Genomic DNA, 14,008 nt, shown 5'->3' on the forward strand with positions numbered 1-14,008 from the left:
GCTTCTACACCACATTTGCTGAAGGGTAGCTTGGATGCAGATGCAGTGGCGTTGTGCGGTCTGGGCCATGGCCTACACTTTCCTGTGTTCCCATCATCACACAGCGGTGTCCTTTGTGGGCAAATCAGTGTGATTATCCTTGACCACTGTCCCTTTCTGCACCAAAGGCTGTCTCTGCAGGCCATGTGGTGATGGCATGGCCTAGAGAAGAAACCCCTCATTTGTAATTCCATTATTAGCTTGCGGAGTATTATTAGTACATAGCGCATGTTCCCCCCCCCCCCGGATATTGCGCTATGGTCAGATGCCTCAAGTGATGCTCATTGCGTAGCTACATGCTCTAGGCATCTAGATATGATTGGCTTTTTTTTTTTGCCTCATTCAGTACCAGATACACTCTTCTTAATTCATAGCTACACCATCTCACAGTTTTACCCAGCCTCATTAATTTTCCACCAGAACAATTGATAGCATTAGTGGATGCAGCTATCCTTACAAATTATTAATAAGGCAGCATCTTTGCCTACTTAACACACTTGCAGAAATGCACAGATCGATCTGAACAATGCCATTTCCAGTTACAATCCCTGGCATATACCATTTCTGCAATAATATTCCCACAACTTCTGCCAGAAGGTTATAAGTGATATGAGTGTAGAGTGGGCTGAAACACCCAAAGATGTATATATTGAGAAAGTGTGAAGGAGTGCAGAAAGGCACTAAGCAAGTAGAAAAATATAGAAGAAAGACAAGAAGGATCTGGTTCAGTATTGGGCTAGGTAGCAAAATATAAAGAGAAAATAGAACAATGAAATAAGGAAAATCTAATTCTGATAACTTCTATACTATGCACTCACACTAAAGCATTATTCTCAGGACTTTAAGCTCAAGATCCATAGTGCCTAGTTTATGTTTGGCTCAAGAGGGTGATAGCTAGCCGAACAACCTGACAATTCACACATTTATAGGCTATACTATTACTTTGATATCCTCTGTTTTATTTCTATTTTCTACACTAGTAGTGCCAAGTGTCAACACTGCACTTATGACTAGTTTAGTACCTATCTATATAATTCCACTGATTTGTAGGGGCACACATCTCATGTCTGAGTGATCCTGGGCAGTAATAAATTGCACCATATATAAACCTATGCAGATTATTCATAAAAATGCAACTGAAATGGTATAAATGGCAATATGATAAGTATAGGACTTGCAGACACCTATGCAGTGAATATAAGATAAAATACCTAGATAGATATATTTACTTAGCCAAACCATCCTATTGATAATGTAGTAGGCTTTATTGTCATAGCTAAAAATTAGGTAGATACATATTCTGTGATGGGCAGCAGTAACTTATAGTGATTTATGGTATGCCATTTCCTAGTTGATTCTGTAGTTTGGAGCTGTTCATTTTGTCTCAGAGAGTAAATGTATTCCAGACAGCTACAGGAGGCTGTCTATCTAAGTATATCATACCTAAGCACCTTTCTATAATATATATTAAATATATGAAATATGCTATATGAAAGAAGGAAGGGGAAATCACCAGGTGAAAAGGGTAGGTACTAGTCTAAGTAGTAGTGCCAGTTGCCTGAAATAGTATAGATGGCCATTATGGCCTAAGGGCCTTGATCTATAGGTTCCTGAAATCATATGGATTTGGAACCATAGTGTCTGTGGTAGTGCAGGGGTCTCTGGACCTCAAATTTTAGCAGCTGTAGACAAGGATGAAATGTATATATAGATGCTCAGAAAGATTGTTGGTATTCCTTCTTCCCTTTTGTCACATTCTTCCAAAGCTATTTTCCATATGTATTCAATGGCTATTCATCCTCTAGGTTAATAACAATAATAGCCCTTAAGCCACTGTCCTATACAACCATTCATTGCAATTCATTTGTATTCAAGTTAACTCGAATACTGCTAATCAAGCAGGTGGTTTGGCACAGTTGCTCCAAATCATTAACAAAAATCACTGATGCAGGTTGGGGCTACATTGCATTTGTCAGCCAACTTATAACTACTGCTCTTACATTAAAAAAATGGTATGGATATAATGGAATGTGCATCTGCTATAGGAGATCAGTCAGAAATGGTTAGCTATTTAATAATTATTAATATTTTTATTGTTTTCTTGTTCAGATGCCAAATATGGTGCTTCTACGAAACCCCCTTTGGCATCCTGAAAAATTTCAGTTGATTTCTCGGGACGCAGCCTCTATCTCAGTAGAAGCATATTAATTGTGTATCAACTGAAATTTTTCAGGATGCCGAAGGGGGTTTCGTAGAAGCACCATATTTGGCATCTTTGTTTATTTATTAATCTAGTTGCTTGAATCTTTTTGGCCAGTGGTAAACATTCTGTATTTTAAAATATTTATCTACTGCTAGTAATTGATTTATTATTTGTTAATTGGTTATTCTGATAATAGATATTTAGTTTCTTTAAACTTTTATATTTATGAATGGCCTCCATAAGTCATGCATGCAAACCAATATTCTGTAGTATCCTTAGGAGTTACAATATCTTTGGAGTACTATCTCAATTCATCTACTTGTTTCAGGTCAAAGCTATCGATGCGATTCATTACTCGAGATATCTATATAGTCTATTATTTAGCTGCGTACAGAACACGTTGGCCATGTCACAAAGCACTATAGTTGATCCCAAAGTTTGTTTTATCATTGGCGTGGATTAGTGCCAGGATGCCGTTGCATAAAGCCAGTGTCCTACAAATAGTAAGCAGCCGCTAAACAAAGTACACATGATCCGTATGCTTATGGATGATTTATTTATCAAGAAATTCAACAAAATGAGTGGATCCCCGATAGTATAGTGGCGAGTACACCAGTCTGTCACATTGGAGACCCGGGTTCAATTCCCGGTCGGAGAGCATTCTTTTGCCTGCCAAGCGGCGGCAGCACTGGCTTTTTTCTTTTCTTTTTTTTGCAGCACCAATCACGCCAGAATGGGGCTGGCGCCCGCTGTGCTGGGGGCCTGTCTGAACCAAGCCGCCAGCGTTGTTCCTCAGTAGCAGGTATTTCGTTTTTATTATAGTTACAAAGAAACGCTCGGTTGTAGAATTACACCTGTGCAGCGTCGTATACCTTGGCTGTTTAAGGCGTGATATCAGTGCTTTAGTGGAATAGCCCTATCTTGAGTGTGGGCTTGAGGAAGCGAAGTGGATCATGCTTTACTTTATCTGTCGTTGGTATCTTCAGTTTGTGTTTTGATCTTGATTGCTTCTTGTGCCAGAAACTAAATCTCTTTTTACTTCTGGAGGCATCTTCCCCATCGCTCAGATCGAGCCATGACCCAGAAGGGTTGATAGACGTAGGTCGATCATCGGTGTTGCTTGGCATCTCTAGACTTGAGTACTGTGTGTAGATAATGATGCAAAGAATAGCGCGCATGAAAATTTTATGAAAAATTTGCAGGACTATTGATTCATGCATAGTCACTTATATACCCTCGTCTGAGCTCTAAGTGAAGCTGGCCATTATTAATATTCGCTATGTACCGTTCTACACTTACCAAATGTAACAAACAAACAAAATTATATTCACCAATTACAGCTTGTGAATGAGGCAAAGTGACAGAGTAGTTGGCGCAGTAGTGAGACTTTCAAATTCTAATCTTTGCAGTTTGCTTCTACGAAGAATTTCCCGAAAGGCTCCTCTCGTCTTTTCATTCCGCTAACAAACAAATACTCAGGGCCAATTAATGGCATGCAATATCACACTGTGGCGAGGTAACAAGGGAACTCGTCATATCGTTGGTACACTCTCTCCGAAGACCGAACGAATGGCTGCGCTAGAAATAACGCATTTATAAACATAACGATGGAAATGCCGCTATTCATAGTTTTTTGGGCGTCAAAAGGATTATGTAACTGAATGTACTATGAGCGTTGACAGTTCCTGTAGATGCATATTCGCCAACCGACATTAAACGAAGATTTGTTCCACAAAATTCATTCGTGTGTATTTTGTGGCTGGTGGATAAGAATTCGAAGAAAAATGTTCTACGAGTGTGAGTAAACGTCCTACTGCTCAGCACAGAAATAAAATTAAAAGCCGAATACAGCGCCCTCCAGGCGTTTCATCGTACTCATTGGTCTCTGCATAGTGACCTACGATGACACTGCGTGTCACATCCCGCCTGTTTCGGAACCAACAGCAAAATAGTAAACCACCGACTCAAGCCGATGTCAACAAAAAGAGTGGAGGACCTGGGTATCGATCCCAGTGCCTCGCGCATGCTAAGCGCGCGCTCTCCCATTTGAGCTAGACCCCCTGAATTTCGGAATCGAAGCTAATCCGATTTGACTTCCAATTTCTGATATTGCAGAAAAACAACCATACATAGAATACCGTATCAAGTGGATTGCTCATGATGAAGCGGTGAAAGCGGGGCTCACACTCTACTGCGGACTACTGATGCACCCATGCACCCAAGCTATCACTTGTATCAGTATTACCAGCTTCTCACTTGAGATTTCGTATCTGTCATTTTTTATTTATTTCCACCTGTTCGTGTTGGCTGATTGCACAGGATAACCACTGCCCTACGATGTCGGTGTTGGCTTGAACAATTTGAGAAAGCAAGCAACTAATAGAGGATAGGTGTTTGTTTCATTTAGAGTCTAGTGAATCAAGAGCCGGATGCATGTCCCAAGTAACATACCAAGTGCAAATGTGGCTCGTACAGGTGAAACAACACAGTCCAATTCTCACATAAGATCGAGCGCCAGTGTACAGCGGGGTTATTCAATGGTATCTGCCATCAAAGGGTGGTTTCCAACTGCAGAGTCAAAGTACTTTGGCACATATTTCATGTTGCAGATAGAGTTGATTAAGGAAGGAGAAAATCCAGTCAAACGTCCGCTTTTATAAGTAGCATGTAGCCTATATTTTATCCGGCAATTTAGACGTGTTTGGTTGTGTTGACCTCGAAGCAGCAGCGCATTTCAAAGCCACCATACCAAACCAACAGAACAAAGGCTTGGCACCCTGGACCACCCACCCGGTCCCGCATTTTTCTGATCCTATCCTATTTTTCCATAAGGCTCGAGGATATTTATCCCTTCAGAAGGTTAACAGGCTGTAGTAATAGACATAGTCTCTTTAGTAAGAGCTTTTGACATTAAACTATAGCTACTAGGGAACTGAAATTCAAATTTATCCAAAGTCAGATGCCTTCCTTCTATCAGCGCTCATGGTAACCCACAAATAATAATATAGAACAACGGTAGGAGCCTAATGAGACGTTAGTTAAAGTGCCTGAGAAAAAGTACTAGGTAGCATGGTTTCCTAGTAATAAACTATGCGGGTGCTGATAAAACCAATCGTAAACGCTCACAAAAATATATTGGAAAAACCAGGATGAATCTCCGCTGCTAGGAGCCAGCTGGGGGTATTTAAGCAAATGCTGAGTGCGCATACGGAGCCCTTGAGCTAAGCCGTGTATGGCTATGGATAAAGCTACACCACTCTCAGTGAGTACGCCGCCCCAGGTACGACGGAACAGCCCTAGGAGTATGACATTACTATTTTAAGCAGTCTCAATCTTGTCTTCAACAATGCCAAACTCAGAGGCAGCCAGCGCCAACACGCGCTGCACATCGCCGACGATATCCAAATCCTGGGCATCTGCAGCCACGCCCAACATATCTACGAGCTCCGGCCACACCTTCCGCACCGCCTTCTGGAACGGCTTCGGTGCCATCGGTGACTTGGCCAGCTCGGGCAGGTACTTCAGCAGAACCACAACGCACGGCCGCCATGACGATACAATCATCGCGCCCTTTTTGGCTGATGCGGTTCCAGCGTTCTTTGCCGAGACATCTGCGCCAGCAATATGCACGGTGCGCGAGCTATCTTCGCGGTGGCCGGGTCCACCTGCACAATACTGCTCCAATACATTCTTGGAAATAGCCGCCAGGCGGTCATCGACCTCGTCGGCAACGGCCGCCCGGTCGCTGGTGATGGTGGAGGTCTCCACGGTAATCCCAATCGCATCCGAGTTCATGCGCTGCAGAATATACAGTTCAGTCAGCATGCTCAGCGTCTCCTGCTTCAATAGACTGGGCATGGTTGGCATGACACCCATTTCGACCAGGCGGCGACGCACCTTGCGGTTCTTGTTGAAGCGGTGCGCGAAGCTGCGCGACTGGTCGACACAGTCCAGCAGAATGAACAGGTGGTGGGCAGACATGTGCGTGTACAGCGCCTCGCTCTCAAACAGCTCGCCCAGGGTCTGAATTAGCAGCAGCTGCAGGATGCACTTCAGTGTTATATGGATGTAGTCGGCCGACTCGCTGTTCCCCTGCGCGCTGTTGGCCCTCGGCAGTGGTGTGGTTGATGGCTCTGTGGTGTCCCCATTGGTTCTGGGCTGATCGTCTTCCTCCCAGGTAGCGCCGGCGATCGAAAATAGCTCTCGGGGCTGTGACCAGTTGAACAGCCGTGCCAGGGTCTCGCACACCAGCGCCCATGCACTCTCGTCCCATTTGGCGAAGTTGTTCTTGATCAGATCCTGCAAGCACGAGGTTCCAATCTTGCCCAGAATCTCCGACGGTTGCATGATGCACATGCTCAGGAGTTCCAGGACTTCAGCCAGCATGCCGGACGGCAGGCTCGCTGGGTAGTACTCGGTAAATAGGGCGATCAAATGGCGCAGTGCCTTGATCAGGGTCGTCGAGAACCACAGCTCGAGATCATCCACTGTGGCAAAGCGCTTGGAAGCCGACGGATCCCGCAAATCAGCAAACATGGCAAACACCAAGTCGCGCAGAACGCTGGTCCACAGACCACGCGAGAAATGCCTGCCTTGAGTCATGATCATCTTGAAGAATGAGTCGACCGCGCGGGTGCGCACCTCAAGGTCCTCAGTATGCATCACCACCTCGTGGAAGGCACGCAGGGCAGGCATCCATACGCGGTACAGCGGCTGGTCATCCAGGCCGATCTGTTCCGAATTCTCCATGGCCGGGTGGGCCAGAATCTGCCGACCCAGATTCACCGCCGCCGTATGCAGGGTGTCGATGGCGTGCAGGGCCAGGCGCGGGCGGCGTGTCGCAGCACCGACCGCGAATTCGTTGAGGCAGTCGATCAGCTCGTGGAAATACTCGAGCCCAGCCACAGCCACAATCTCCACCGGCTTGCCGTCTGAGAGCCGAGGAGCCGAGGCAGTGGTCAGCAGCCACATCTGAGGGCCATGCTGCTCGGCACACTCCTTGGCCAGATGGAAACCCATCTCAGCGATTGCGTCGCTCTGATCGCGCGCAGCAACTTGGGCGACATTCAGCACGGCCTTCCAGCCCGACCGGATATGCCGTGCCGCCGCCTGCACCAGCTGGCGCACGCACCGCAGAACCATGTCCTTGACCAGGCCGTCAACCGCCACTGGTCTAGGCGCATCTGGCACTACGCCCTCGAGAATATCAGCGAACGGACGCAAGAACTCCTTTTGGAAGGCAAAGTGCGGCAGTTCCTCCTTCTCCAAAAACTTCATACTCAGCTGGCGCAGCGAATCCAGCGCAAACAGCGCCGCGCGCGTGTCCTGGTAGGCGCCGACGCGGTCAAACAGGGGCCCCAGGATTGCCCAGATCTGCGACCACTCGACACGGATACGCTCCATGTTGTAGTACGAGATCTCGACGATTTTGGTCAGCGAGAACAGCCGGGCCGGCGGCACCTGCAGCTGAGTCGATCCGCGGCGCTTGCTCGGCTGGGGGTTCTCGATGCGGTATGTGGTGGCAATCTCACTCCACGCAACACTCGACAGGGCACGTACAAAGTCGGTAATGCCCGACCCCGACAGGTGAACCGATGACGTAAACAGCCGGTCAACTGTGACCACAAGCACCTGCGAGTTCGTCTCCAGCTTGGCCAGCTCGGCCACAGACACCACCGAGTTTCCGGATGCCGACCCGGCAAGAGCCCGAGCCGAGATGCTCTGCTGGCTCTGCTGCACATACCCTTGGTCGGCACTGGTGCGCGGATCCGAGCCTTGCGTCAGTAGCTGTAGGCGCTCGAGCTGCGACACACACTGCAGCACGTCCAGCCAGCTCTCACACAGCCCGTCGCCTACATCCGCCCTGCTCGCCGCCACCTCGACTAGCGCTCGGATCGCCTCGACATGCTTGCGCTTCATCTCGGCCAGGTTCTGCAGCTGCGTGAAGTTCCGCAGTGTCGTCACAAACGTCGCCCGCTCCAGGGGCATCCGGAACCGGCACGCCAGCGCAATGCCGCACTGGAAGCCCGTCAGACAGGCGGAGATCACATGCGGATCTGCTGCCGTCTGCATTGGCGACGATAGTGCGGCTAGAAGCGCGGCCCAGATCGTGCCGAACATAGGCGCGATGTGGTCACTGCGCGTGGCATGCAGGAAGTCCGACATGTCCAGCAGCATCGCCCATGTATCGAGCGTTGCCAGGGATGGTGCCTGCGACGCTGCCTGCTGCTCCTCCTGCGCGGAACTGTTGAGGGTGTTGCTAACAACCGAGATCGACGGCCGGCGGACAGCCCGTCTGCGGCGCATCTTGGTCATGCTGCGCAGCGACTGCTCGCTCTTGGCTGCCATTTCGGCGCTGGCGTGTGCTTGTTGCTCGCGGATGCGTGTCGCTGGGCCATTGCCCCACAGGTCAAACAGCGGGCCGGTGTGCTGTGTGTTGTCGACCTTGCCCTCAAGCGGATCGTCCTTGAGCTTGATCTCGTCAGCCACAATCTGGTCGAAAATCTGATTCAGCAGGTCGGGCTCCAGGTTCTTGCCGTCGTTGATGCCGCGGTTGTTGTTGATAAACTCCTGCCGCGTCATGCGGTTCTTGACCTGCGGTGAGTGCTGGTCCGTGTTCAGAAGGATTGTCGAGTATGCGAGCACATAGGCGGCATCTGCGTTGGCAAAACCAGCCCCTGGGTTGCCCATCAGGTAGCGCTCGGCAAACTTGAGCATGAACCGATCGATCTTCTGCGCTTCCCCGGGCAGCCGGAATGACTGCAGGAAAAGGCGCAGCGCATCGACAAACTGCATGTCGTTGAAGTTCATCATGTCGACAAACGCATGCATGATGGCGATGTTGTGGGCATCGCCCTCGCCCAAGTACTCGCCCAGCTGCATCTTGTCGATGCCCGTGTTGCTCGAGAAGAACCTGGCAATCTCCACCGGGTCGTTGGACTTTATCAGCCCACCCTTCTTCCAAGCCTCAATGCCCTTCTTGGGCTTCCACGCAAACAGCTTGCGGCCCTCCTCGAACCGCTCCTTGCGGTGCTTGATCGACGACAGCTCCTCGGGGTCATCTGCTGGCGCATCGGATTTCCGCGGCACCGGCGTCTCGGAGTCGGTCCGGTCTACCTGCGACTCCTCGGGTGTCTGCTCCGCATGTATTGTTGGGCCTGCCATCCGGTCACTCCACACAACCATGCTCTGCAGCATTGCCGCCAGCGCATCCAGCGCTGACTGCCGCACTACGTAGTCATCGATGACAGTGCTACCGGCCTGTTTCTCGCTGGCAGAGTAGTTGAGCCCGCCGTACATCATATGGTTGACACTGCTGGACTGGCTGCTGATCGAGAATGTGCGCGACGGCCGACCCACCTCGGTACCCAGCGACTCGGTGCTATTCAAGCCAGTAGTGCGAAGAGCCTGGGACACAGGCATATTGAACACTGTCTGCTTCTGCTGCACTGCATGCCACGCAGCACTCGACATTGCGGCGCCCTCGCCGGACTCGGCATTGACCAGAAAATGCGGACTATTCTTGATCACGCTGACATAGTTGCCGCCCAGCTTACACAGGACCTCAGCCAGGCGCTGGAACACATTGACGCTCGAGTCCTCGGCGCAGTCATAGTTGAGGTACAGCTCGACCACCAATGCTGGCTGGCTCAGCAGCCGCACCAGCGTCTGCACAACACGGCCGCGCTGGTACAGGGATGCCGGGCTCTTGCTCTCCAGCACTGGCAAAAGAATCTCGCGGAAAATCACCTCCAGCTCGCGCTTCATGTACATGCGCATGTGCTGTACTGCCAGCTCCCAGACCGCCAGCCCGAGATCAAGCACCATGGGGTTTGGAGACACCAGGTTGTGGCTAAGCGACAGCGACAGGCTCTGCCGCAACACCGCAATCAGCGGCACCGCCACTGTCGATGGCGTCTCAGTAGGCGACCCCTCGCCGTCCTGCTGCTGCTCCCGCGCCGTCTGCACAATCTGTGCGGAAATCGCTCTGTCCGGGCCCTCTGTGTCGAACTCGTCGCCTGCGTCGGTGCTCTCCTGCTCAGCTCCGTGGACTGACCGCAGGTAGACGTACGAGCTGACAAACACCTCGGTGTGCTCGCTCAGCGCCAATCTGATCAGATTCAGTGCCAGGCTGCGCGCGCGCAGCTGCGGTGCCCGCGGGTCCAGGTCATTAGGGATCTTGCGCATCGATAGCTTGCACAGCGATCGCAGGAGCAGGAACGCGTCACGTGCGGCACCGTCGTTGGCCTTCTGCATGCCCTCGTCCTCGTCGGTCTCCACTGGCACGCGCTGTAGCACCAGATGCACCATCTGTGTCAGTGTGCCTTGCGAGATCGTCTGGTTGCCGGTGTTCCGTGCCAGCACAAACACATTGAACGTCGTGCGGATCGCCGCCAGCATCGCCGCCTGTCGCACCGGTAGCCGGTCAGACGAAATCAGTGCAAACAGCGCCTTGACTATCTGCAGCTGCACGGGGTCTGCCGTTCCCTCGCCCAGACACCGCGACACCATTGTGACCAGCCGGTCCGCCACGCTGCGGAAATACCCCATGCGCAGCTGCTCGGCCTCTGCCCGCGCCTCCCATTGGATCTGCTCATCGTCAGCCTGGTCGCCGCGGTTCGACCGGATCCGCTGCGCAACCGACTCCTGCGTTGCCAGGCCAGAAATGCTGTCGAAATAGTGGAATGACACGAGCTTCTCGACACAGTCCAGGGCTATTGCAACCGTCGGTGCGCTGTGCTGCGGGCTGCATGCCATGTCCATGGCCTCTAGGATTGTCTCCATGTCCTCCTTGCCGAGCCCGTGGCCCACTGCCTGCGGCGCATTGAGCGGCTTCAGGATGTTCACTGCCTTGTCCAGTGCCGATTTCATGTCCTTGCGCTTGCCTTCGCGCGTCCCCAATAACTTCTCCAGTGCCCCGATAATGAACACTAGCCCAGGCAGAGGCGTCGGTGGTGTCTGTGGTGAGGCACGTGTTTCTATGCGGTCTTGTGGCTGAGTTGTCGCTGTGGCTGCCTCTGCTGATGCGCTGGCTTCTGGCTGTTCGCATGAGGTCATGGTGGGCTCCTGCACAGACTCTGCTTTGGCCAGGGTGTCCCCCGTCTGTGGTTGGCCGGTGTGGCCCTCATCGATAGTTTGTTCTTCAACAGGGTGCTCAATCTGCGTCTCTTCGTTCTGTTGTTGCTCGGCAGGTTTGTCACCGACAGACTCTGCCTCGTCAACTGCCTGCCCATCTGCATCTGCCAAATTGGTCTCCTCAGAAACTGCCTGCTCTTCAACCGAATCGCTGAATTCCTCCAACGGACTATGCACCGGAGGTAGCTCGCCAGCTTTCTCTGTCTCTGTCATTTAATACGAACTACGGGAGGATAGGGCACAGATAAAATTAAAAAAACGTTGAATTTGAGTAAACAGGGAGAGTATGAGTGAGTTCTGTGCGAGTCGGCTGGTCCACAGAAAAAAATCCGCTTCATCAGCGCCTGAAGGATGCGATTTCGAAAGGGCTTCCCCCCACCAAGAATGCCACTGCTGTGTTGCGGCTGATCGTCCTTCAGCACAGGTTTCCTCCCCGCTCATTTATCGAGACCAGGTGCGGACTCTGATGGGCTGAGCAAAAGCACGCACTCGTGCCTGTGGTGGTCTCCCCGCTAACAGCCTTCCACGTCTTAATCCACAGATATAATAAGGGTACCCAGAATATATCCGGTTCTCAGCACGACCTGCAGTCTCCTACCAACAAGCGCCGTGGAGCTCACGGGACCTCTACGTCACCACTCTATGTAGAGGATTGGGGGCAGCGCCCACATATGCGGAAACGGCATCGATTTCCACATTCCAATGTCAGCAGGTAGGGATGACTTCTTCCGGGGGGCAAGCACCGGCATTTGCAATAAAGGACACTTTGGTGTTTGCAAGTAATGCACGCCTGGCAGACAGAAAGAGATAGAGTTGCCACCCCAAAATTTCTCTCCCTTTCGGCAATTGAAAGCACACCCCTCTCGACAAGGTGGCAACAATGAACTACTAATTCGTCCTTCTGTTCATGAAAGCCTGCCGTGAGAACTACCCGGAGAGCCACACCTTCTAGAGCACCCGCCTCTACTGGCGTCCTTGGTTAAATCGCTAAACCAGCAGGTATTGTATTCGGGTCCTTTATACCTACATTATTCAGAGGAACAGGCAGCAGCAAGTCATGGGCTGGAAAAAAGTATGTACGAATCTTTATTACATTGACCAAGTAGCTACAATAAGGGTAGTGCCGAGACTTCATTTCAAGCAGAAGTCCGGTTTGCCAAACCGGCGTGTTAGTCCACGAGCTATACAGAAAAGTGGGCGAGGATCCTTGCTAGGTGTCCTACGAGCGTGGTGCTCATAGCTGCATACTCAAGGTCCAGCGACAGGGCTTTACTCGCTGCGCAGCGAGAATCCGTGCGGAGTGCCAGGCGTGTTGATGAGACGGAAGTTCAGGTTCTGGGTGTACATTTTCCACAGCAGTTGCTTTATAACAAAAAAAAAAAACAGAGTGCAAGGGGGTGCTGTTTAGTTTCTTTTAGAAGAAAAGTGGGTGAGGAAAAAACTGGTATAGAGGGAAGAAGCGCGCTTCTTGGGTGTCACGTCTCTCCATTCATATATACTGAGCCCCTCCACAGGTCAGATGAGAGCTCAATGCAGAGAGCGCAGATCACCCTCCTTTTTATTGTCGTCCTTCAGGCATCAGTCTTCGCACATCTCACCTCCTGTGTCCGTTGCCGCTACTAGGGGCTTTCCTGCCCTCCAAACCTCCACCCAAAAAACACATTAGTGGCAGGGCTCTGTCGAAACTCGGAAATGATCGCCCGCGTCAGAGTTGCTTTTCCGCCTCAGTCCATACTCAAACAATTGCGGCTCGCATATTGGTAGTGCCTCCAAGCATGATAGCGACATGGAAATGTGAAGCAAATTAATGATTTATTTGCGACATAACCGGACGTGTCCCAAACAATAACAGCTCAAGAGAGTTGGGACAGCGAGCTGATGCCAAGGATGGTCAGAATCGACTGGGGGCTCTTCAGGATAGCCTCGATGCACTGCGGGTTGGCCAGAAGGGTCTTGAGCAGCGCTGGCACCTGCTTGATTTTCTCCAGGAGCTCTGGGCTTGAGATGATCTTCACCACGTTCTGCACGTTCTGCACGATCTCATCCGCACTCAGCTGCAGCTTCACGCCGTCGGCATCAACATGCACATTGGCGTCGACTGGACCATCGACTTTGGCATTGATACCTTTGGCGCTGACATCTCCGTCGATGTGCACGGGGCCGACATTGAGTTGTCCGTCAATGCCCTTGGTGTTGGCGTGCACTGCGCCGTTGATGGGGCCAGCAGAGATGTGGCCGTTGATACCGTTGAGGTTGGCGTTGACACCGAGGTTCGGCTCAAGCAACGATGTTGTCGAGGCTGGCGGGGAGAGCAGAGGCAAGGGTAAGGAAGAGCGAGGCAGTGAAGAAGCGCATCTTGAGGGGTAGTAATCGTAAGATTATGAATTGGCAAAAGAGGGGGATGTAGAAGAAGGGCGTGAGGGAGGATTGAGGTAAATGTAGGCAGGAAAGAGTGTTTGCTGATGAAAACATCTAGCAGGTGCCGGACCGCGGGCCAGTTTATATATGAATGCGGTTTGGCTACGGAAAAGAGGAGCACATTTATCAACTATTGCACCATTAGGCTTTTTGCTCAGCTTCAGCGTTTTTTCGGGCTCTCGCACCGCTGACGAGCGATGTCATATTCACAGG

At 51.0% G+C, this 14,008-nt stretch overlaps 4 protein-coding genes and 2 non-coding genes across 6 annotated transcripts; 1 reads left to right on the plus strand and 5 right to left on the minus strand.

The window, feature by feature from the left end:
- Nucleotides 1-2,563: 2,563 nt before the first annotated feature.
- On the minus strand, nt 2,564-3,000 carry DL89DRAFT_269146 (uncharacterized protein). Its single transcript, XM_040888180.1, has 2 exons — nt 2,839-3,000; nt 2,564-2,745 (listed from the first exon to the last, which is right to left on the minus strand). Exons 1-2 carry the CDS (start codon nt 2,901-2,903, stop codon nt 2,652-2,654), a joined length of 159 nt encoding a protein of 52 aa, XP_040741839.1. The 5' UTR covers nt 2,904-3,000; the 3' UTR covers nt 2,564-2,651.
- On the plus strand, nt 2,829-2,900 carry DL89DRAFT_t109. Its single transcript has one exon. It is a non-coding gene; the product is annotated as a tRNA-Asp (tRNA).
- A 43-nt stretch (nt 3,001-3,043) lies between the features above and the next one.
- DL89DRAFT_269147 (uncharacterized protein) lies at nt 3,044-3,411 on the minus strand. Its single transcript, XM_040888181.1, has one exon. The coding sequence runs from the start codon at nt 3,367-3,369 to the stop codon at nt 3,145-3,147; it is 225 nt and encodes a 74-aa protein (XP_040741840.1). The 5' UTR covers nt 3,370-3,411; the 3' UTR covers nt 3,044-3,144.
- Nucleotides 3,412-4,230: 819 nt separating this feature from the next.
- Nucleotides 4,231-4,303, minus strand: DL89DRAFT_t110. Its single transcript has one exon. It is a non-coding gene; the product is annotated as a tRNA-Ala (tRNA).
- A 1,057-nt stretch (nt 4,304-5,360) lies between these two features.
- DL89DRAFT_237202 (Sec7-domain-containing protein) lies at nt 5,361-10,489 on the minus strand. The gene is made up of 6 exons (XM_040884977.1): nt 10,295-10,489; nt 9,773-10,159; nt 9,564-9,685; nt 8,531-9,512; nt 7,237-8,452; nt 5,361-7,173 (listed from the first exon to the last, which is right to left on the minus strand). Exons 1-6 carry the CDS (start codon nt 10,427-10,429, stop codon nt 5,561-5,563), a joined length of 4,455 nt encoding a protein of 1,484 aa, XP_040741841.1. The 5' UTR covers nt 10,430-10,489; the 3' UTR covers nt 5,361-5,560.
- Nucleotides 10,490-13,458: 2,969 nt separating this feature from the next.
- DL89DRAFT_269149 (uncharacterized protein) lies at nt 13,459-13,647 on the minus strand (the record flags this gene model as incomplete). Its single annotated transcript, XM_040888182.1, has 1 exon — nt 13,459-13,647. A coding segment is annotated over one exon (189 nt), but the record flags the coding sequence as incomplete, so codon positions are not given.
- Nucleotides 13,648-14,008: the final 361 nt, after the last annotated feature.

Source organism: Linderina pennispora, assembly GCF_002104995.1.
Source record: "Linderina pennispora strain ATCC 12442 chromosome Unknown DL89scaffold_11, whole genome shotgun sequence".
Classification (NCBI taxonomy): domain Eukaryota; kingdom Fungi; phylum Kickxellomycota; class Kickxellomycetes; order Kickxellales; family Kickxellaceae; genus Linderina; species Linderina pennispora.

Excerpts from the sequence above, each read along its gene's own strand:
- DL89DRAFT_269146 (XM_040888180.1), bottom strand. The coding sequence starts at position 2,903 with ATGCTCTCCGACCGGGAATTGAACCCGGGTCTCCAATGTGACAGACTG. Across the intron at positions 2,746-2,838 it reads CTGGTGTACTCGCCACTATA|TATTTGTAGGACACTGGCTT; the intron begins CTATCGGGGATC and ends GCGGCTGCTTAC.
- DL89DRAFT_269147 (XM_040888181.1), bottom strand. The coding sequence starts at position 3,369 with ATGCCAAGCAACACCGATGATCGACCTACGTCTATCAACCCTTCTGGG.
- DL89DRAFT_237202 (XM_040884977.1), bottom strand. The coding sequence starts at position 10,429 with ATGCGCAAGATCCCTAATGACCTGGACCCGCGGGCACCGCAGCTGCGC. Across the intron at positions 9,686-9,772 it reads TGGGCGGCAACTATGTCAGC|CAGAAGCAGACAGTGTTCAA; the intron begins GTGATCAAGAAT and ends CATGCAGTGCAG. Across the intron at positions 7,174-7,236 it reads TTTCCATCTGGCCAAGGAGT|ACGGCAAGCCGGTGGAGATT; the intron begins GTGCCGAGCAGC and ends CTCGGCTCTCAG.